At 44.6% G+C, this 24,556-nt stretch overlaps 1 protein-coding gene across 1 annotated transcript in view; it reads right to left on the bottom strand.

Annotated features, from left to right (window-relative positions):
- The window catches only part of LOC307122743 (neural-cadherin), a 337,292-nt gene that overhangs the window by 34,402 nt on the left and 278,334 nt on the right, over nt 1-24,556 (bottom strand). The window contains exon 23 of the mRNA XM_079810925.1: nt 4,839-5,053. Within this exon, the coding sequence (XP_079667051.1) occupies nt 4,839-5,053 (215 nt within the window). The remainder of the gene's footprint in view (nt 1-4,838; nt 5,054-24,556) is intronic.

The raw sequence follows: 24,556 nt of genomic DNA, 5'->3' as shown, positions 1-24,556 counted from the left end.
ATCAATTGCAAGATAAAATCACTGCTTTAATGAAAAAAGTGACAAACATTTCGGTCAACCTTCTCAATTCCTATTAGTTAATTAATAGTCATCATTCAAATATGGAAAACAAAAATAAGGGCTGCAGACCTTTTACCCCTAATGTACTGTATATGAATCATGTTGATCACTTTCTTCATTCCAGACGTATTGGAATGAAGAAAGTATTGAAATAGTCGACATACAATTGTCGTAAGACGACATACAATTAGAACCGCCTTCTCTGTGCACCCACTTGACTTCATTGTTCGTTCGCTTTCATCACTTTCGCTTTTCTTCTCTTGCACTGGTTTGCTATAAAGCTGAACAGCCAATCAGAGTTCTCTCTTTTACCACAGGGCCTGACTTGTGCCGAAACACGCCGCAAAAACTGAGCTAACAGACACTCAACAATGGCCCGATGTTGGCTGATTACCGATCACCGGCTTGGTGTTTCACGGCCTTAATATACAGATGAAAACCAGGAAGAGAGAGAAAGGGATAGAGAGAAAGCAGGGTGAGGGGGCACACAGTTTGATCTCGACCACTCGCCAGCACTTTCAGTGTTACATATGTAAATGTCATATACAGGGAACGCAATCTGTATATGTAATTAGGCTGCAACATGTTTTTGCTCTCAGAAACAATCCCTCTGCAGTCACAGGGGGTCGTCTGTGCTCTCTGCTCCTCATCCCTAATTCATACTGGTCTCCCTGCAACATCACTGCACATTAATCCCTCTGTCAGCAGGAGGGAAGATGAAGGGAGGACGACCTCCTCCCCTCAGATCCCCCAAATGCATTTCCACTTTAAGCATAAGAAATGGCTTCTCTTTGCAGGTCCTGAGGGACGAGCAGGAGGGCCGATGTCATATGGACCCTGCAAACCCAACCCAGTGGCCCTCACATCAGCGGCTCAGGAAATGAGCTGAAATACTGTAAGTTGAAAGGGATATTTGAGAGCTGCTGTGGCATGATGAGTCTGAGAGGGTTCACTGTGAAGCAGGTTTCTGCAAATTGACCATAATGTGCGCATCACACTCTGGGTGTAACTGGATATCTGTGCTCACTTTCATCTGCCAGACACTCTGACCAGACAGCGTGTGTGTGTGTGTTTGTGTGTAAAAGCTCACAAACACATTCATAAACACTTCACAGTTCCTAAAACATTTATAAAAACACAGCAATACATGATTATATTCAAAATGGGCATTTTCATTGGCTGATAATAAAAATAGGCTAAAACATTACTCACCTTATGATAATTGATAGGCTACAGTATTTCATATTACCTATTTATGGATTCGCCCAGATACTGATAAATATTGATTAATACTGTTAAAAGGTTTTAAATGTTACAATGGTTTTTTGCAGAAAAAGACTGCATTTATTTAATCAAAAATACAGTATAATTCAAAGATGAATTTTCAGAAGCCATTACTCAAGAAACATTTCTATTATAAATGCTGAAAACTGCTGTGCTTTCTTTCTTTTGGATGAAAAAAAAAATGTACTGAATCCAAAGTGAATCATTCAAAAAGGTCATATAGCCCTCATTCAATTTTAATATAGTTTATATATATGTTAGGTATTGTCAAGCTTCTCTATACTGTAGAAAACCAACATAAGAAACCGCTTTGGATAGAAGTGCATAATAAATGAATGACATGATTTCTACAGGATGTATTACCTTTACATCCTTGACAGGATTAAGAAATGAATCAAGTACGCCATCTATTCACAAAAGGCATCATAATAATTCTCAATGTCCCTGTACATCATCTACAGCCACAAGTCTTTTCAGTCATGGGTAAATTACATCGTGAGACTGCTTATCATTCAATAAGTGTCCTTAATCAAATAAATTAGATTTGTCAGTCTAATTTGTCTATTGATTCGACATGCTCACCCCTCAAATCTTTGTCTAACCTTGAAAAGAGACTGTAACCACCAATAAGACCCATGTGACATGAAGACTTCAAGCACGTATCCGTGCCCATTTCCATCAATGAAAATAAATTGAGGAGGAGGTCAAATGTCATCCAGAGAAAATGAATCCAGGTTGTAATGAGAAAAAGTGTGTTTAGGAGAAGTAATTCATGCTAGAGGTGAAGAAAGACTGTCTCTCTTTAATACAGACGCCACGTGTGGCGGTCATGCTTAGTGCTTGTTTTTATAATGTTTTATTAATGTGCTTCAAGCCCTTTGACTGATGTGTGAATCACCCAAATATACGTGTGCCTTAATATACATATGGCTTAAAAGTGAAATACACGATTACTCACAAATTGAATTGGAATGTCAATATAAAAAGAAAGAAACGTGTCAATTTTAATTTAAAGCCTAAATTCTTACAGCTAAACTGCTTGCTGGAAAGGTTTACTGACCAGCAGCAATGCTTAGCTCACCTCAAACCAATTAAAGCCAAACAAGTGCAACTTCTTGGCCTTGGACTTGTTGCAAAGGTTGTGAGTTGCTTTCCAGCCCACCAATAGATTCATAATCTATTTGTAAATAACTCAGAAGTACTAATACTCACACAGACACAGCAGTATCATCTGCTGCACACAGGGATATGTGTGGGAGGCCCCTGGGTGTGTGTACACTATAGAGTATCAGTGTCATGAGTGTCTTTAATAAGAAGAGCAGAGGCGTAAAACTGGCAGGCAGCAGGCCAATGAAAAGGTTTAATAGGCCACAGTGAAGAACAGCAGTAAGTAATAAGGTCTGATAGAGTGAAGGCAAGGAGGACTGGAGAGAGAGAGAGTAATGCATGGAGACTCACACTGTGGCTACACTTGTTCCGCTGTCCTCCGCACTGCCATTCATCATTATTCATCGCTCCCGTTTTCTTTCTTCGTTCCACCTTCCTGTTCACACACCATCTTCTTCTCTCTCTAACCCAGACATGAACTTCTTTCTCCGTTTAATTCATGTCTGAGCTGCGCCACTTACTGTTACTCCTCAGCAGTTACTTCAAATCTGAACCTCTTTTATCTATTTAATCTGACTCTCTTTCCTCGCTGTCGCTCTACTCTTTCTCTGTTTCCATTTCTCCTCTTTCTGGTTGCTGCATGTCCTCACTAGACCTATCAAATCTCTCTCTCACACCCCTTGTCTAGTGCTGGTTCTGGAGCCAGTGCCCAGTTTAAATCCAATACGTACATTTCCACAGCAGAATGAGGTGCCCCTAAAAACACGCTAACTAGGAACCAATAAGTCTTCAAACCAAAAGCAACTTAATGTGTCAAACAAAATCATTGTCATTTTGTATGCTGCAGTGGCTCCAGCTGCTTTATCTTTCCACTTAAAATAAAGTGGTTTCTATATTTGAATATATATTTTTATAGCATCATTAATTGTTACAAACATAATATACAGTATATTTCAAATTCATAATGGTTCATAATACAATAATGTTCATGTGTACAAATGTTAAATTAATTTATGTATAAATGTACATTTATCTACCTAAATAAATTCTGTAAAAGTACTATTCATTGTTAGTTCATAAAACATTAGTGCAATAAAGGGATAGCTGACCCATCCTTATTCTTATTAACTCACACTATTATTAATGTCGTTCCAAATCCATACAACTTTAATTCATCTTCTGAACAAAAATTCCTTTTTGTCAATCTATTAAAAGTCCATTCAACCATTTGTGTTGTGAAGATGAACTGAAGTCTTATGGATTTGGAACAATATGAGGGTGCGTTAATGCAAGATTTTTTGGATTATCTAATATTTAACTAATACCCAAAAAACATGTTGTGGCATGTTTGTAGGCAGATTATGTAGTAACATATGTTATCATTCGTCTTTCTAGTCGATAGGATCAGTCCGTTATGACAGCTTATTTAGAGATCCTTCGCCAGCAAGCAGCAGCTCCAACACAAGCACAGCACCATTTCGATGGAAAAGGAGTATTTGACTATCACTCTCACCCTGATACTGACCTGAAACTGAAGCTCAGACAGATCTCCACCACTTCACCACTCTTTGTTGCAGAAGCCATCTTGAAACCCTTTCCAAAGTTGCACACTTCACTTAAATCTTCATCTTTCGCTCCCTGTCATTCTCTCTTTCTCACCTCAGATCTGCTGTCTGCCATCCATCCCTCTCTCGTTCTCTCCATATGTTCAGAATCTCACCCTGCACTGATTACACTCACACACTGCCTTATCTGTTACTTATCCAGATTTGCCAACACATCAGTGAACTGATCAAGAGCAGAATGCTCTCATATGAACGTATGCTTGGCACGTAGGCAGATCTGTGAGTTCATTAAAGCTCTAAATATGTATACCCCATTGTAATCATTCTCCCAGATGAATGACAAATAAGCTTTTACTGATATAATGAGTGCTTTCGTTAACCCTTAATGAGCTACTACAGCTGCACACAAGGCAATGCTGCGGAATTTATGACAAACATACGCAAACAAACAGAAATAATGTGGTATTTTTATCTCTGTTTTTGTTCTTTTTCTCTGTGTTTAGGTTGTTAGATGATAGCAGATCTCCCCTGAGTAAGAAAATGTTACAGCAATAAAACTTTTTTTATTAGAAACACTAAATCCTGCTGGAGAGACGCAAAGGAGTCTCTTCATCTCTTTCTGTCTAAAATAAACATATTATCACCCTTTTTTTCTCTATTCTCCTCTCTCTATGGGAGATGAGTGAAGATGTGCCAGAGGTTGAGCTTGGGATATGAAAGAATGATGTAGACACTGAAGCAATGTTCTGCTGTAATGCCGCTGCACATTTGCAATACCCATCCCTCGCCTCTCGACCTGCGGTGAGGGTGCGTGTAGGTTACCTATGGCCATGAAGTCTTCCGGCTCCCACGGCTGAAGCTGAGAGAGAGGTCCACTGTAGAGCAGCAAGCCATCCGCCACCTCTGTGATGAACTCCAGTGAGAGGTGGCTCTCGAAGCATGGCCTTATAGGGGAAAACCAAGCATAGCCGTTTCCATGGAAACTGTGTTTTGTCTGCTGGCACTCGGGTCCCTCAAACTGAGCCGGGCACTGGCATCTATGATATGCACACAGGAAATCAAAAGCTCTTATTAAAAACAGTATGAGTTTCGGGTTTTGTACACATGCTACTGTACTGACCTGGACTCGACAAAAAGGTTTGTAGTCATCTTACATTGTGATCTTACAGAGCCCTAAATTGGATATCTACTAGACTAAAGACCCATGTAGCCAGACCAGAGAAAAAAGTCTGAATTGTGAGATAAATACTTTTTTATTCATGGCAGAAACAAATACTACACACATTATGTAACAAAATGATATTTAGCATGTTTACAATCTCTGTTATAGCATTTTTCAAATCTTAAAGGCACATAATGATTTTTTTTTCCTTCACTGTGTAATATACCTGTTTGTCAACAAGTCTGCAAAGTTACACAGCACAAAGGATGTTAAACTATTTCAAATCATTCAAACACTTGCCTGAAATGCCTTGTTTGTAGTTCTGCCATTATTTTCTTGTCTTAGCTATGTCAATATGTTACAGTAGAGCTGCATGATTCTGGATACATTGAGAATCATGATTTTTTTTCTTTTACACAGAGATCACGATTCTCCCACGATTATAAACAGACAACTAAACAAAATAAGGTAATTTACCAGAGGATCTCACAAAATGTTAATTGCTGCCGAATGAATAAATAAATCCAAATGAATTATTTAATAAAAAAAGGTTTGGACGAATTCATTATTATTCACTCAATTATTCACTCATTTCATTACTGGATGAATCCGTTGTTTTGAACAAATCTCTTGAATGAATCATTCAATGCTATTGCTACAACGCCATGCTACTTTCAAAATGTGATTTACTCTATTTTGATAGCTTCCGTGGACATAAGTGTTTATATCCGAACTATAAACTCCCTAGCCTGACGTTGTCATACTCAATTCTAGTCAGAATATGAGTCTGATACTGCTCCGTTGGGCTGTGATTATGGGGCGTGTTTCAACCGAACCAGGAAAGACCTCAATTGGATAGACCTACAACCAATCAGAGCAACGGAGCGACGCATAACGTTAGTTGTCAAATGTCAACAGAACTCAACTGCACTGTGTTGCCAAGCCCGCGGGTTAAAGCGACCCCAATTAGGTGATATACAGACCCAGGAATGCGATTTTTAGCTGCCAGCCCTGCCAAAATAACACATATTTTACCCCCCAAATGCCCTTTTTCCCGGAGAACCACCCCTGGAAAGCTATTGGGCTTGTTTTTGGCTAGTTTTGAGGAACGTTAGCAATTGGGCGGGTTTTGTTGTAAAAACTTGGCAACCCTGTACCTGCACGCACGCTGGAATAAGTAGCCTAACGTTAGAAGAAAAAGATGAGTGTGTAAATGATCTTTGCCGGTGTTGTAAAAAAAGAATTTAAGGATACACAGAGTACTTACCAACACGATCATCATTTCTGAGAGAAATAGTAAAGATTTGAACGTTGTGGTGTGATTTTGTCAAAGGTTTAATAGACACAGACAAATCATTGTCATTTAGGAATGAGATTGTGTGGGTGTTTGAATCAAGACCGCAATCTTTTAACGATTAATCGTGCAGTGTTACACATTTGCATAATGTAAGCCTTCTCAGGGCCGTGCACAGGGGGGTGGCCCGGTGGCTAGAACCACTGCCCCTCTGCCCTCATCGGCTGAGGTGCCCCTCTTGCCCCACTTCCCTCCCTCACCCCCAGAAGAATCCCATAAAAGCGGTCTGTTCCGCTAAAAATCCACTAACTCCGCTCCGTGTTTTCCCACTCACTCTGCAGCATCGCTCACAGTCTGTGGCAGTGCCCGCTCTCTGTGGCAACGACAGTTCCAGAATGTCGTCCCATTAACAGGTAGATTACAAACTACAATCCACATTACAGACAGTGGTTTAACCGCGGAATTAGTAATTTAGTAGTTTGTTTTTGTATTTCTGTCGGTAGTGTTTTGCTTCCTGTCTTCTAATAGTGCTAACAACTTGTGAAAAATATCCACATTCTTGGAAGTTAATTAATTGTCTAATCAAATTATTGTACCTGTTCTGATCTAATACAAAATAACACCACATTTGCTGTTATCAACACACTTTGTAGACTAAAAACAATGACTTCACAAAAAAGAAGACCAATGGACTCAAAAAAGGAGGCTAAAACCCATTCAACTTTGCAAATATGGATTTAAAGCTCCAGCCAACCAGCTGGTAAATTGTCATATTGAATATTTAGCAGACAGTTTGTCACACTCCTATAAAGTATATTTCCCATTATAATCAATTGCCATACCTCATATTTATGATATGTTATCAAGACCATGTTAATAGTATACACAATTAAAAAAGGCAATATACTATAAATATTCTAAATGAGTTGTATCATAGTAGGCTAAATGAGGCTAAAGGCACACCCTTAGAAAATGTGCTTTTTAATTATGTCTAAGTTAATACTTATTAAAAAAATCTCTTTAGCAACGTTTTAACAAAGTAGTATGGTACTATGTTTATTTTGATAAATACAATAATTTGTTATTGTTCAATAAATATTAATATATATTAATATAAAAATATATTAAAAAAATACTGAAATCATTTTTTAAAGTAAAGATTCTGAAAGCATTGAATGAGATCACATAATAATTTAAAAAAGCTTTACAGTACTAACAAATAAAAATATTTGTATTATATGATGATTATTATCATATTTTTTAAATCATTATAAATTCATTTTCATTATAAATATGGTGATTATCTCTAAGGTGGACACCCAACTTAATATATGATATTTACTGTCTGAATCCAACCATGTCATGTCAGCAGATGGAAAAGTCAGCCAGCTGTTTATTATCATGTTAAATATGGTGCCTTTTACCCCAAATACCATACTTTTACATATTCTTCCGTTATTGAAAAACTGTTGCTTTATTTAATTTGAACAAAACTGAAAATCCTTAACAAGACCTTTGTCTCAAAATATATTCAATAACTTTAGCGATTCTCATCTACAACATTTTAAATAGCAATAAAATGTTTTTATGTTTTTAAATTTTAAATCCTCTCCTTGAACTGTCACCTTATCATGGTGGAGAGGTTTGAGTACCCGAATGATCCTGGGAGCTATGTTGTCTGGGGCTATATGCCCCTGGTAGGGTCTCCCAAGGCAAACAGGTCCTTGGTGACGGGCCAGACCAAGAACAGTTCACAAACCCTTATGACCACAACCACACCAAGGACCGTGACGTCGCCCGGCATGGCGCAGCCGGGGCCCCACCCTGGAGCCAGGCCCGGGGTTGGAGCTCGTATGCGAGCGCCTGGTGGCCGGGCCTCCCCCCATGGGGTTCGGCCGGGCTCAGCCCGAAGGAGTGACGTGAGGCCGCCCTCCTGTGGGTTCACCACCTGCAGGAGGGAGCGTAAGGGGCCGGTGCATTGTGAATCAGGCAGCAGTCGAGGGCGAGGCCCCCGATGACCCGATCTCTGGACACGGAATCTGGCTTTAGGGACGTGGAATGTCACCTCGTTGGCGGGGAAGGAGCCTGAGCTTGTGCGGGAGGTCGAGAGGTACCGACTAGAGATAGTCGGGCTCACCTCCACGCACAGCTTGGGCTCTGGAACCACACTACTCGAGAGAGGCTGGACTCTCTACCACTCTGGAGTTGCCCATGGTGAGAGGCGGAGGGCTGGAGTGGGTTTGCTTATAGCCCCCCAGCTCAGCCGCCATGTGTTGGAGTTCACCCCGGTGAACGAGAGGGTCGCTTCCCTGCGCCTTCGAGTCGGGGATAGGTCTCTCACTGTCGTTTGTGCCTACGGCCCAAATGGCAGTGCGGAGTACCCGGCCCTCATGGAGTCTCTGGGAGGGGTGCTGGAAAGTGCTCCGACTGGAGACTCCGTCGTTCTACTGGGGGACTTCAACGCCCACGTGGGCAGTGACAGTGACACCTGGAGGGGCGTGATTGGGAGGAATGGCCCCCCTGATCTGAACCCGAGCGGTGTTCTGTTATTGGATTTCTGCGCTAGCCACGGTTTGTCCATAACGAACACCATGTTCAAGCATAAGGGTGTCCATCAGTGCACGTGGCACCAGGACACCTTAGGCCGGAGGTCGATGATCGACTTTGTGGTCATGTCATCAGACCTTCGGCCATATGTCTTGGACACTCGGGTGAAGAGAGGGGCGGAGCTGTCAACTGATCACCACCTGGTGGTGAGTTGGATCCGATGGCGGGGGAGGAAGCTGGACAGACCCGGCAGACCCAAACGTACTGTGAGGATCTGTTGGGAATGTTTGGCCGAGCCCCCTGTCAGAGAGATCTTCAACTCCCACCTCCGGCAGAACTTCGACCGGATCCCGAGGGAGTCTGGAGATATTGAGTCCGAGTGGACCATGTTCTCCACCTCCATTGTCGCTGCGGCCGCAAGGTCTTCGGTGCCTGTCGAGGCGGCAATCCCCGAACCCGGTGGTGGACACCGGAAGTAAGGGATGCCGTCAAGCTGAAGAAGGAGTCCTATCGGGCCTGGATGGCTTGTGGGACTCCGGAGGCAGCTGACCGGTACCGGCAGGCCAAGCGGACTGCAGCCCGGGTAGTCGTGGAGGCAAAAAATCGGGCCTCCTATGAGGAGCTTTGGATGAGGATGCTGCTTTTTTTTCCCCATTGTGTGGATTTCCAATACCTACACCATCGTTAAATTAGACATAATGCTGTTTACAGCTGCTTGCGACGCCTCGGAAGCTGAAACCAGATTCTGGTAAGGAACGTTACATTTCCAACACACGCTCTAACTGGTTGACCAATCACAACCTGCGTCACAATCAGAACAGACTGGACGTTTTGGAAGGGCGGCTTTAAAGAGACAGGAACTAAAACAGAGAGTTTCAGGCAGAGTGTGAAAGGAGGTGCTGCAGCAATGTATAGTATAGGAAAGATTGTGTGTTTTTTGAACTTCATGTTATCTTTAATTGTATTATACCAGACTTCCAGTAAAATCTTTTCTCCTCATGGGAACTTCCCAAACATCACCCCCCACAAAAACAGCAAAACTGGAACGCACTAGACCATACACTACCAGTCTGATGTTGTGCATCCTTTCCCCATCAAAAATTTCCATTTGAAAGATACACTTCATATGCATACGTATTGGCATGACTCAAACAGTAATCAACAGCTCTCTTGTTCTGCTTTCTGACGGATCAGCCCCACCTGTTGCGCACACTCTCGATTCAGCCCACAAACAGCATCATCTGCTCAGAAACATCAATGACAAATTGCTTTCTTTTGGTTTGCCACCCAAGCAATGCTGTGCCCTCAGATCCCCTGCCTCAGTGCGTCTTTGGCAAGTCTAATCATAGTCTTTGAAAAATGCATGGGTCTATCGCCGCCCTTCCTTCATGCGTCTGTCTTCTTTCTGTCTCTTTTTGTCTTTGTTTCTCTCTTCGCTGTCTCACACGTAGCTGCAGTTATAATTGCCCATTTAAAAGAAAATGACATGGGTTGATGGCCTCTGTGCACTTATAACAGACGAAAGAAAGAAAGACAGTCAGACAGGTCAATAAAGAAATCCAAAGCATCACAAGTGCTCTAATTACATTGTGCCCTAATCAAAAATATTCTTGTGTTTATTAAAACAACATGCCATAGCAGAAGACAGGCGAGGATGTGTTTACAGAACTGACCGTCAAAAAACACGAAGCCTGATGATCACTGCCATATCTAGTCTAGCAATTCCACAAATTGTCTGTTCACACTGAACATGAAACTGCTACGTGACGCACTAACAGCCAATCAGATAATATTTGATGTTTAATGTACAGATATGAGGATTTCAGTGCCATTTTAATTCACAATGGGCAGTTTGTGTCTGTTATATATTACTACCCAGCAGGGATGGGCAGTATTTCAAATATATGTATTTAAAATACGTATTTGAAATACAAAATACTATTTTGTATTTTAAAGCCTTTGGAAAAATCAAATGTAATTTGTATTTAAATACATTTAAGATGGGTATTTTTGTATTTTCAAAATACTCAAAATACTTTGAGCCAGTCAACCTCTTTATCAGGGTGCTGTTTTTATGCACATTCATGCACAACTTTTCTGGAATAAGGATGTCATGGTCAATTCTACTTGTTGATAGCTTGTCAAATGTGTTTGAAGTATTAACATTACTGCATGTTAGGGATGAGTGATATCATATGACAATACATATCGTAGATTCGTAGCAGATACAAATAGTGAATCGATGGAACTTTTTCTAAATCGTTTACATAGGCCTATCGGGGTAAGCAAATATATCTGTGCAGCTTTTAGTGGGCAGGAATAATTGGAATGTTGGAGTGGAAAAAGAAGCAAGGGCGAATGAGTTATTGGGTGTGATGTGATTTGTGTTATCATAACTGCCGTGAAAGGAAATTCAAATTCACTCTTGCACGTTGGCAGGCAGTTTTTTTGCGCACGCGCTCCGAGACGGAGTGGAATGCTGACAAATAGGCCTACACTTTTGACTTAAAGGCCAAGAGGTGGAATCAGCACACAGTTGCCGCTATCTCTTTAGCTATCTCTCTAAGTTTTTTAGTACACTTCTTAAACCCAAACCAAATAATTAAGTTAAACCCAGTAAACTTGAAATTGTGACTTGTTGTGACGTTAGAACAAAACATATTAATGAATAGGCCCAGACAGATTTCATCCTGATAGGGATACCTGCACTGAATCGCCAATTTCACATGTATTTTGTGTATTTTCAAAATACAAAATACTGTATTTGTATTTTTAAAAACATTTCCACACAGTATTTTGTATTTATATTTAAATACATTTTTCCACACAGTATTTTGTATTTGTATTTTAAATACATTTCCATGTATTTATGCCCATCTCTGCTACCCAGTAGGGCTGGTCCAAATATACATTTTTGAGCTTCGATGCCTCGGTAGTAATCAACACCAAATATTGGAAGCTTCGGAGGGAGGGGTCTGAACAAATTCTTCTCTCTAATAAGGCAGAAATCTCAAGAAGTGGCGCACCTCACGCGGGCAGGGCTTATGCTCCGAGAACGGACACTACACTAGTGATACAAAACACACAGGTCTGTTACGTCCCAGTAACAAGCTCCTATATTTAGATTCAATTAATTTAGATTGATAATAACGGGTAATAGGCTTGCTGCGATAGTCGGTATTACCAGTGTTCAGGCATAATATCACTTGCCCACCGCGGAACTGAGGAGCAGAATGACAAGATGACAGCAGAAGATTTGGTCTCAACGCAAATTTTTTTGTTGTTGTGTTTTTCATTTAATAATTCTAAACCGAAAGTAAAATGTGCACAGCCGCACTGTAATGTGACGTGAGGGAAAATCTTCTCACCTTCACATCCCTAACGGGTAAAAAGGCTGATACATTTTGATTCTATTATTCTATTTTCCACAATGTCAAACGAACGCAGCTTAACCCAAAATGCAAGCTCAGGTATGCACTTCTTCCATATAAGCTCATGCAGTTATGTGCTCTAAACAGAGAATATACTCCAGTTGCAGGGAACACTTAGGCTAAGAAGAAGCACATATATTTATTAAGTATAACAAGACTGGGTTAACAGTCCATCCTATTAAAACGGCTAGGCTATAAGGTCATTGTAAAAAACAGAGCATTGTATTTTGCCAGATTTCATAGTGTAAACATATTCAAGCGCGAATGAGAACCGTTTCAAGGGGGATGGCAGGTGTGCGAAAAACAAGCAAACCGAATATTCGAATCCCAAAATTGAAAATCGAATACCAACCCACCAAACGAATATTAGAATATTCTGGTCCAGCCCTACTACCTAGCATGACACCACAGAAATATAAACCAAAATATTGAAATGAAATGAAATAAATGAAATTAAAACAAATATTATAGAAACATTTTATGAGTACAGTTTTTATCAGAAGCGAGTGTACACATTCAGATGACTTACTATGTAAAACTTAGAATTAGCACCAAATGCAACTGAATGGACATTTGTTATATTTCCTTGCAGAGTTTCTTTCTTGCAAAAGGAAACAAAAAACTAAAATATCAATAATAAAAGAGCAGTGAGTTTTTTTATATCCATTCTCATATGATGCTAAAGTTTACAGGAATCTGTCTCAAAGATTTCAGATGGTGTGTCAGATAGTCATTCTAGACTCATCCATCAAGCGTGTTGAGATGGATACACGTGCGGGATTGAAGAGTAATGCACACCACAGAGAAAACTTTCCATGATAATGGCATAGATATTACATTTCTAATGTTGGCCCATTGATTACTGTCAGCCTCACAGTGCGCTGGATTTGGATAAATTTCTAGCCTGGTGCGCCTAATGCTCTCCCAAGACACAAATCCAGCAAGACAGAGGAGCCAATCTGGTTGCAATAAGACAACATTTCAACCGTCCGAATCAATACAATAAAGTAACTCTGTCTAGGGAACAATACCCTTTTAAGCTAAAGTTTCATGAAGTCTCACTAGAAACTATGTCAGGTGACTCCCGTTTAGGCTGAGGATTGAGTAATACATAAGCCCTGCGATTTGGTGTCGGTAAGAGTCAGTCGGCAGGGTTTTAGGGATGGATGAAGGGGTGCTTTGAGTAGGCAATTCAATGTGGAGATCAAATTATGTGACGGGATCAATGAAAGAGACAGTCCCACTGGAGCAAAAGAGAATATTGAAGCTGGTCTGAGAAAAGACTGAGCAAAGGAGCAGAAAGATGAAAAAGCTAAATGTTTGCTGATCATGCATTTTCAGTTTCTTTGGGGCATTTCTTGCAAGCAGTTGTTTGTGAACAAAAATGTTAAAGAGCACAAAAACAGCAAGAAGGCATTTTGACAGTCTTTTAATTCCTTAAGGAAACAACAGCCTTTGATAAACATCAGCAGGATCACAGATCTTTCTAAAGCAGAAACGAACTGAAAGAATTGGCCTCTGTCCCATGAAATTCACTGGGGTCAATGTGAGCAATATCTAAAATATTAAGAGTGTGTGCTTGTCAGCGATAGAGAGAATGCCAGAGAGAAAGAGAGTAAAATGCTTTCAAATAGAAACTTCTTCCTCCATTGAAAAAAAGACTCAGCTCTGTTCTGCTTGATGCACTAAATCAGACCAATTTATCTCCTCGAGTGAATCCTGGCATTAATATCAGCCATGATGGCTGAACACAATCCTCTTACTCCCTCTGGTCCGTTTCACCCCTTCCCTTTTGCTCATTTCCTGCCAGCATAAACCATATGAGGATTCCATTGGTTAGCTTGTCAAAGACCTACAATAACCTCCCCCCTGCCCTCCATTTACAAATCCAGTATTAAGCCTCCTTCCTGACTATCTACATGTTGCTCTTTAAATCTTGAGGTATGAGTGAGTAAAGAACAATGCACAGTGCTTACATCGACTTTGTTTATGCCAATACTCAACATCTTGGCATTTTGACATATTTCTATGTGCATTTGACCGTTTAGGCATGAAACCGAAGACAAAGGCCACTGTGCTTGTCTGTGTTCCGCTCGGCACGTTGTAGTGATTGAGGCAAATCAGACACATAGTTGCCTGTTACATTTAACAAATATGTTTTAAATACTTTGTGCTTAGTAACCGACCTTCCCCCAACACAACAGAGAAGGATCCTCGGTTACCCTGGAAACAAAACTGATAAGACGTTTTACGACCCCAAAGGATTTTGGTCACATGGAAAGGCCACAGGGAAAAGCCACAAAGCCTGTAAAACACATGCTTTTGCCTCAAGTTATAGACAAACCGTTTATAAATACACAAGCACCCTAGGACCTTGTATGTACACACATAACTGTCTTGTAAAGGGTCCGTAGCATTATATGTAACTTTAGAATGTCTTATGAACAACTTACTATTTCAGGTAACCTCATTTATGTCGTGTCTCCTATCAAATTAATGCTCGCTTCACAACTTACACTTTCATGTATGCCACGTTCTCGTAGGAGGCAATCTGTGTTTGTTGCATTAATTAGAGTACAAATGGGCACAGACCCTTTTGAATTCATGTTTAAAACAAAGCGCCATAAAATCTCCAAAGGAACTTCCCGCTTGGAAATCCCAACAATCTCATTGGTCAAGTCTACTTCAGGAGGTGGTGACCTCCTGCAGACTTCTTAAGGAGCAATGCACTCGTCCCTCCCTCTCTCTCTTCTTCTGCTCCATGGACCCGACACGCTGTGTCTGTGGGCTCCCGCCCCGCAGGCCGCCCACATGGCAGGTCTCTACCCACACTGAGCCAAAGGCCTCACAAGGCCATGGACCAGAAGGAAAAACTCTGCACACCATGTGCAATTTTCTAATCCTCAATGGATTCGAAGCAACCACGCAAGCTCATAATTTCTTCTTCATCCAATGCAGAAGATCGCCACGTCAAAGCCATTTTTTTTTTATCTAATTGTGTCCGCGACTATAGAAAGTGAATGTGTTTCCGTCAGTACGACTGTGTCTGTGGCACTTAAATGTTTACATTGTGACTCAACTGGAAACACAGCAGCTCCGGATCGAGCCGTTCCTGAAGAGTGTGTGTGTGTGTGTGTGTGTGTGTGTCGTAAGATGCGCTGCTACCGTCTCTGTCTGGAGGAGCTCCTCAAATTGTCCCACGGACATTTGAAAGTAAGTTCGGAACCGGCCATGATAAAGTTTTAGCTCCTGTACAAGATTAGCATACTCCCCTTCAGACTCTCTGTTCTTTAAGACTGAGTGCACCCAAAGCCTTCTTCTCTGTCTTTTAAAGAAAATTAAAAGCTTGTCTCCACTGAATGATTACGTGTCCGTGTTTCTCAGCTGTTGCCGCAAATGTTTTGGAATGTTGGAGCTCTGAAACGTTGCAAACTCGTGTCGCGGCTGATGTGAATGGTTTTAACGCGAACTATTTGCACACGAAATATTCGCTTTTTCCGCTTCGCTTTTTCGTTACGCGTCCGGTGTGAAAGGGCCTTAAGTATGTTAAGTATGTTAAGGATGATTTTTTTATATATGATATATACCTTTTACTGTGCTGTAACTCTTGCCATCTAAAAAACAAACAAACATTTTATTCTAGTTTCATGCATACATTTTTTATCAACACTTGAATGTTTGGTAAGTTTGATAAGAAAACGATACTCGGTTACTTAACGTAACCTCGGTTCTCTCTAGAAGAGGGAACGAGTATTGCGTAAGTTCCTTACGCATCGGGAAAGTATTCTTTCTTCGAGATTTCTGAAAAACCCAAAATTATCCTTAATTTTGTAACATTGTCAACGCAGTGCGGCAGCCTGGCAGACCATAGCAGGCTATTCCAGCGTGCTATTGGCTGCTCTGCTGGCAACTGCAGCAGCCTATCGGTGAGCCCGCGTGACGTGGCGACCAATGAGGGCGCTTCGCGCCCACCTGGCTTCATTTGCCTACAGGTGGGGCGTGGCCACGTGTATATAAGCAGGGCTCACGGGCTGCATATTCGGTTTTCGTAGTTCTGAAGCGTAAAAGCCCGCGGGGCGCACGGCAAGGAACGCAATACTCGTTCCCTCTTCTAGAGAGAACCGAGGTTACGTTAAGTAACCGAGTATCGTTCTCTTACGAGAGGTTCTCTCGTATTGCGTAAGTTCCTTACGCATCGGGAACACATTGTCAACGCCGTGCGCACCTCGCGTACAGCATATGTATCCCAGGGAACCGGGGACCATAACACTGCTCGGGCAGGGTGGCCGGTAAGGAAAACGGGCCACCACATATACAGACACTTCGTTCGAACTGACGGGTGGTTACAACGGGTGGTTACAACACCCTGTCTTATGAATGAGGGAACGGCACCTGCCGGTCGCCTTCAAATTCACCACACCTTGTCTCATGAATGAGGGAACGGCAACGCCGGTCGCCTTCAAATTCACAATATCTTGTCATATGAGTGAGGTAACGGCACCGCCGGTCACCTTCAAACTCACAACAGCTCTTTTCGTAAATGAGGGAACGGCACCGCCGGTCTCCTTCAAATTTACATAAGCCTCGTACCGAACTTACTACCAGTATGTGAGCTATGTCTGCGCAGAATCACTGGGCAGAACCAACAGCCTTATTGAACTGATAACACTTTCGCCTGTAAGGCAGGAACTTCCAGATTGTAAAATCTCACGAACGTAGACGGGGAGGCCCAGCCTGCCGCCATACAGATATCGTGGATGGAAATCCCTCTGGCCCAAGCCCACGAAGAGGCCATGCCTCTAGTGGAGTGTGCTCTGACACCTAGCGGGCACTGCAGGTGTTTGGAAGCGTAAGCTACTGCAATCGCGTCCACTATCCACCTGGACAGGGTCTGTTTCGAGGAGGCGAGACCTTTAGTGCGCCCTCCAAACGAAACAAATAGCTGCTCAGAATGCCTGAAGGCGGCGGAGCGTGTGACGTAAACCCTCAATGCCCTGACAGGGCAGAGGACATTGCCACCGTCCCCCTCGTCGGGTGCTGGCAGAGCCGAGAGGGAGACAATCTGCGCCCTGAAGGGAGTGCCTATCGCTTTGGGGACATAACCATGCCTCGGCCTAAGAATGACCTTGGAGTCATTTGGGCCGAACTCCATACACGTCGGGCTCACTGAGAGCGCGTGTAGATCCCCCACGCGTTTTACTGAAGCCAGAGCTATCAGGAACGCGGTTTTTAGCGAAAGGAACCTTGGTTCCACAGTCTCGAGCGGTTCGAAAGGATGAGCCTTCATGGCCTCTAGGACCAAGGCCAGATCCCAAATAGGAACCGATGGGGGCCGCGGGGGATTCATCCGTCTGGCTCCTCTGAGGAAACGGATGATGAGCTCGTTCCTTCCTAGCGTGCTGCCTAGCGTCGTCTGAGCGAACGCTGCTATGGCCGCTACATACACTTTGAGCGTGGAAGGGGACCTGCCCAGTTCCAACAGCTCCTGGAGGAAGGAGAGCACCCGCTGGACCCCACATTGCTGTGGATCCAATCCCTTGGAAGCACACCACTCAGTGAACACCGACCACTTAGAACTATATAACCGCCTCGTCGAGGGGGCTCTAGAGTGTGAAATCGTGTTCATAACCCCTTCGGGCAGGTCAACGGGTATCCGTTGGTCACCCATACATGCAGAGACCATCGCTCTGGATGGGGATGCCAAACTGACCCTCCTGCTTGAGAGAGGAGGTCTGCTCTCAGCGGAACTGGCCAGGGGGGTGAGTGCGACAGCTTCACCAGGTCTGGGTACCAAATCTGGTTCTCCCAGCGCGGCGCTATAAGGAGCACCGGGCGGCGCGTCTCCCTGATTTTCGCTATGACCTGGGTCAATAGGGAAATCGGCGGGAAAGCATACAGCGGGAGGCTGGGCCAAGGTTGGGACAGCGCATCCTCGCTTTTGGACAGAAACGTCGGGCAGCGGGCGTTCTCTTTTGTTGCAAAGAGGTCGAGCTCCGCTCTGCCGAATAGGCGCCATACCAGCTGGACTGTCTGGGGGTGCAGGGACCATTCTCCTGGGAGAATGAGGCCCCTGGACAGCTTGTCCGGGCCCACATTGAGGTGGCCCGGTACGTGCGCAGCTCTCAGCGAGCGCAGCAAGCTGTGTGCCCACACGAGCAGGCGTTCCGTCAGATTGCCCAGACACCTGGACCTGACACCGCCCTGCCGGTTCACGTAGGACACCACCGTGGTATTGTCCGACCGGACCAACACGTGGTGTCCTCGTATAAACGGGAGAAACTGCTTGAGCGCGTTCTCTACCGCTATCATCTCCAAACAGTTTATGTGTAGGAGTTTTTCTCCGCTCGACCAGAGGCCCGAGGCCGGTCTGCCCTCGAAAACGGCGCCCCAACCCGAGGTGGAGGCGTCTGTCGAGATGACTTTGCGGTGTGAGATGGCTCCCATTGTCACTCCCCGCTGGTACCAGTCGGCTACTAACCAGGGCTCTAGGGCTGAAACGCAGCCCTGAGTCACTCTGATCCTGAAGCCTCCGGATGCCCAGGCTCTGTGAGGCACTCGGGCGTTTAACCAGCGTTGCAGCGGGCGCATGCGCATTAAGCCCAGCTGGAGCACAGCTGCAGCTGAGGCCATACGTCCCAGCATCCTCTGAAAAAGCTTGAGAGGTGCGATTTTGCCCGGCCGGAAGTACGCAGCCATGCGCCGAAATTGGCGCGCGCGTAGGGGTGACAGGCGGGCTGACATTGCCGCAGTGTCCAGATTCAAACCCAGAAATGAGGTTGATTGCGTGGGCACTAATGAGCTCTTGGTCCAATTGACCGTGAGCCCCAGGCTGTCCAGATGGCTGAGCAGCATTGCCCTGTGGGCGAGGAGCTCGGCCTCTGATTGCGCCAGGATGAGCCAATCGTCTAGGTAGTTCAATATTCGCACCCCTCGATTTCTCAGGGGAGCGAGGGCCGCGTCCATGCACTTCGTAAATGTACGGGGTGCTAGTGACAGGCCGAACGGAAGGACGGTGTATTGATAAGCCTGGCCGTCGAAGGCGAATCGTAAGAATGGCCTGTGACGCGGCGTTATCTTGATTTGAAAATATGCATCTTTCAAATCTAGGGAAATTAGCCAGTCTCTCGGGCGAATATGCGCAAGGATCTGCTTGGTCGTGAGCATCTTGAACGATCTCCTCATAAGAGCTTTGTTCAGACGCCTCAGATCCAGAATCGGTCTGAGCGACCCATCCCTTTTTGGCACGAGAAAATACCGGCTGTAAAAGCCTGACTCGCTCATAGAATGGGAAACCGGTTCTATAGCCCCTTTGCACAGCAGCGTGGCTATCTCCGCTCGAAGTAGATGTGCTACTTCCTCGCTCACTCTCGTCTCTGTATGCGCACAGAAACGCGGAGGGCGGCGAGCGAACTGCAGAGTGTAGCCGTGCTTCACTGTTCTCAGCACCCATTCTGATACACCTGGAATGGCTTCCCACGCTTTCGCGTGTGCCACACGGGATAGAACGGCCTCCGGGCTCGAAACGCCGCGCTTCGCGGGTTTGACGGCCTGTATAGGAGGGGTGGGCGCGGTGCGCACGCTCTCTGTGCTGTGGGCACGTGACCTAACTCTAGCACTCGAGCGGCCGGTGGCCGCTTTATGTGAGTGGGGGACACGGAGTTTATAGTGCTTGTGTGCAGGGGTGAACACAGAAAAGTGGGCACATTTACTGCATTTGAAACACATACGGCGTGAGCTGTGCAACCAGAAATAATGCAACTTTTGTGATTTCTCTGGTTCGCCGTAAAAATGGCGGTTATTGACAGGCGAGAGGGCGTTTTTGCCGGCTCGTTGGCTGCGTGAAATCCATCTGCAGCAGCCACAGTGGTGGGGGCTGACAGGAAAGAGAGTTTTGATGGTGGTCCGGCCGCGGCGGGACTTAACCGTCGTTTCTTGCCTCTGGCTAGGAGGACTTTGGAGGCTCGGACTTCAGCACGATCCTAGGCCGGGGGCCCCGAGGGGGAGGCGGCTTACCACGGCTGGAAGAGCGCGATCTGGGGCGGCCGCTCGGTCTTCGCTGAGACGAAGGGGGCCGCGCTGGGCGCTGCGCGGAGCTCGGTGCTGGCTGGTCGCGAGGACGGCGAGCAACGGAGCTATTGCTGGCGCCGGGGCGTCGAGGCAGGAAGAGGTTCATGGCCTGCGTCGTTTTCTGTACTTCAGAGAAACGATCGACGATCCCCTTGACCGCTGGTCCGAAGAGCCCAGACAGGGAGAGCGGGGCGTTTAGGAAGGCCGCGCGCTCTGTTTCTCGCATGTCCGTGAGCGTGAGCCAGAGGTGGCGCTCAGCTACCGTGAGGGAGGCCATGGAGCGTCCGAGGGCCTGTGCTGCGGTCTTGGTAGCGCGGAGGGAGAGATCCGTCGCGCTTCGCAAATCCGTGATCAACTCAGCGTCACAGCTTTCGTCCAGGTCGCGGAGGAGATTGGCTTGGAGGATTTGCAGCACGGCCATAGAGTGCAGAGCAAATGCAGCTTGACCGGAGGCAGCGAAAGCGCGGCCGATCAGCGATGACGTCACTCTGCAGGCCTTAGACGGGAGGGCAGCCTTTGAGCGCCAACCAGAAGGCGGGCAAAGGTGCGCTGCGACCGCCTCTTCCATTGAGGGATAGCATTGTAGCCTTTCTCAGCCGCGCCGTCAACTTGTGAGAGCGTTGAAGAAGCCTGAGACGAGACCCTCGCGGAGAATGGCGCGTTCCAGGACTTTGCGAGCTCCTCGTGAAGCTCTGGCAGAAAAGGTGGGCGCACGGCGGCGACTGTTTAGGAAGCATCCGTCAAGTCGATTCGGCGCTGCCACCTTGGGCGGGGCCCATTCGAGGCCTAGCTGCTCGACAGCCCGGGTGAGAAGGCGCAACAGTTCGGTGTCCTCATCCGCTCGAGAGCATCCGGAGGCTCGGACTAAAGTGGTCGCGGAAGACCATTCCTCGCTGTCGGAAGCCATGATGGAGCAGCTGACGGCGCGTTCCGCGGCCGCATCCGCCTCATCCCCGGAGGCGGCAACAGAAAAGGCGGCCTGGGGTGGGGGCGGGGAAGGCGAGAGTGAAGCGGGCGGGAAGGGTTCCGGCGAGCTTCTCTCAGCGAACTCCGGAGTCCGCTGCGAGCGGCGCTTCTTTCTGCGCGGCTTAGCAGAGACTGGAGGGATGTTGTCCTCGAACTGATCGAGTCGAGCCCGCAGGGTCGACATTGTCAGTTCCTCGCACTCCGGGCATCCGCCGGCGAGAAGTGCGGCGGCGGCGTGATCACGGCCCAGGCAGAGAGCGCAGATCACATGGCGGTCCCCGGAACTGAGCTGCGCGTGACACGAGCCGCAGGTGGAACGAGACATTTTGGAACAAACGCTCGGCTCTTTTTGAGAAAGTGTGACGCAGCGGCGACAACACTGAGCGAGAAAAAGGATATGGGCTGCCGGATAGCAGAGCAGGCACGGATGGCTGAAGGTGGCACGATGCTGCCGGCTTCTTCAGGCGCTGTCCTCTGCTTGCTCGTCTGCACGATCACGGCGGCGGGTTCCAGATCCAGCGATGCGAAGGGCTTCGCTGAAGAAAAGAAAATCGAATATGCAGCCCGTGAGCCCTGCTTATATACACGTGGCCACGCCCCACCTGTAGGCAAAGGAAGCCAGGTGGGCGCGAAGCGCCCTCATTGGTCGCCACGTCACGCGGGCTCACCGATAGGCTGCTGCAGTTGCCAGCAGAGCAGCCAATAGCACGCTGGAATAGCCTGCTATGGTCTGCCAGGCTGCCGCACTGCGTTGACAATGTTACAAAATTAAGGATAATTTTGGGTTTTTCAGAAATCTCGAAGAAAGAATACTTTCCCGATGCGTAAGGAACTTACGCAATACGAGAGAACCTCTCGTAAGAGAACAATATTTTAAACAAAAAGCTGAGAAAATCGCATTTTTGTCAAAGACCTGGCCTACTGCTGAGCACCACATTGCAAAAAATCATTTTCTTAACCAGTATTTGTCTTATATCTCATTAAACATGTCAACAAATAAGATATTTATATTGAATTATAGGTTTAATTGTACCGTTTCCATAAAATAAATAAATGTAAAGATATATTGTCTATAAAAAAAGTTATATTATATATCTATAAGTCCTAAGTAAAGTGATCTTGTTTTACGAATGTTTCTATATTTTTTATTGGGTAAAAAATACATTTAATTTGTTGCATTCTACTAAACAATCAATATTCATTTTTAATTTCCACATAACAGTTGAAAATTGAATCAACATAGGATCCCAAAGTGGCAGAATATGATGTTCATTATGTACAGTAAAGTAACACAAATCCTTTGAGCAAATGACACAAAATACGGTTCCTCCTCTAACTGGGGAGCCATCAGTATTTGTTGAATGATGACTCATCTAAAAGGATGCAGCTTAATTAGAAAAGTATGATTGAGGGTGTTTATGTTTAAATTTTCTCACTAAATTCTACATTTTATCTTCTGTACATAATAAAGCTCCACATCCTACTTGTGATAAATATAGTATTTTGCAGCATCTATTTTTCACCTCCAAATCTATCTATAATTTACAAATGAGACATTTTTGTCTCATGGCTTTTGCGAACAGTAGCTGCAGAAATTTATTTATTTTTGCATTGTTTTACCAGTGGTTGGGTAAATATCATAATTTTTTGCAGGGCTATTCTAACAGGGGTTTATAGTCTATGAGTGAATGTGTTTGACGTCGACCCCTTTCCCGCGGATGTACATTCACAAAAGATTTGTAAGTCTACTTTATCTGTTTAATTCTAATGAAGCACAGACATGGTACATGGACTGAATGAAAGTGACTCATGAAGTTCCATTAATAGAAAAAGTACCTTGGGAGCTAAACACTCCAGGATGGTTGGATGTTAGATGCATGTGAATTACAGAATTTGTGCAAGAAAACATTGATATTTAAAGCACTCTTGCTGCAGGACTGTCTAAGTCTCTCTTGACACAGAAATCACCAAGCAGAGTGAGTAAGGGACCCAAAAGCAATTTCATTCTGCCAAAGCAAGATAATCATATAGACCATGTCATATCAATGCATACAAATCCCTATTTTTCATACAAATGTCTATGTTTGATAAACCGTTCCGTATGAGTGCACACAGTACAAATAAACATTTTTCATATTAATACTCATATTTTGACATATAAAAAAAGGCACATATATATGCTTGAAGGCTGAAGAAAACCGAAAGGTTGACGTAACACAGACGCAACATTGAAGTTGTTGCCTGCGGACATTATTAGGATTAGAGGAGGGCTTGAGGCATGAAAGCGCTATGGCCCACAACGCCAGCTCACCACATTACATGCTCACTAGGTCTGACCGCTCACAAATCCTTAGCTTTACTTTCTTCTTTTAATTAAACCACTGAGAGCTAAATTAATTTTTCCATATTTTTCAAGGTGATAAAATAAGGCATAGAAAAGACACACTGTATATCAGAATGGGATGTTAAGCCACTGCATGTGCATGCATTGCATGTTCCATCTCATGGTGGTATTAAAGCAGATCTTTCCATGATGTCTCAGATAATGTCATACAAAAAACATTATGGGCATACAGTATCTCCATGTAAAAAAAAATAATTAATACAGGTGTGGAAACAGGTTTGTGCATGTGTGTGTGATGGGAGATGGTAGTGTGGTCTCGATAGGTGTGAGTCTGAGTGAGGTAAATGGTCAACATATCAATTATACAATGGGCAAATGTGCAATTTCATTTTTAAATGCCCCCTTCGGAAGATGTCAAGCCGGTATTTATGATATGTTCATTGCTCTGCATTTTTAATTTCCCTGCTGAAGGGAAAAATCCTCCATATCACAAGCAGCGATTAGAACACAACTCACATCTGCAAGCACATCTCAGCTATCATTAGGAGCTTCCACATGGCAGCTGCTCTCTTGATTTGGTTCTAAATCAGCTCATACATACTAAAAGACTGAGCTTTATAAATCACTGCTAAGCATCCAGTAGTGGCCTAGCTAACTGTTACACAGTCTTACAGTATTGTCAACTCAAATTATAGTCAGGGCTGAGAATAGATAGATAGTTATTCATAC

Source organism: Gobio gobio (assembly GCF_949357685.1).
Source record: "Gobio gobio genome assembly, chromosome: 2".
Taxonomy (NCBI): Eukaryota; Metazoa; Chordata; class Actinopteri; order Cypriniformes; family Gobionidae; genus Gobio; species Gobio gobio.
Note: the sequence above shows the minus strand (reverse complement) of the source record. Positions and strands in the feature narration are given on the sequence as shown.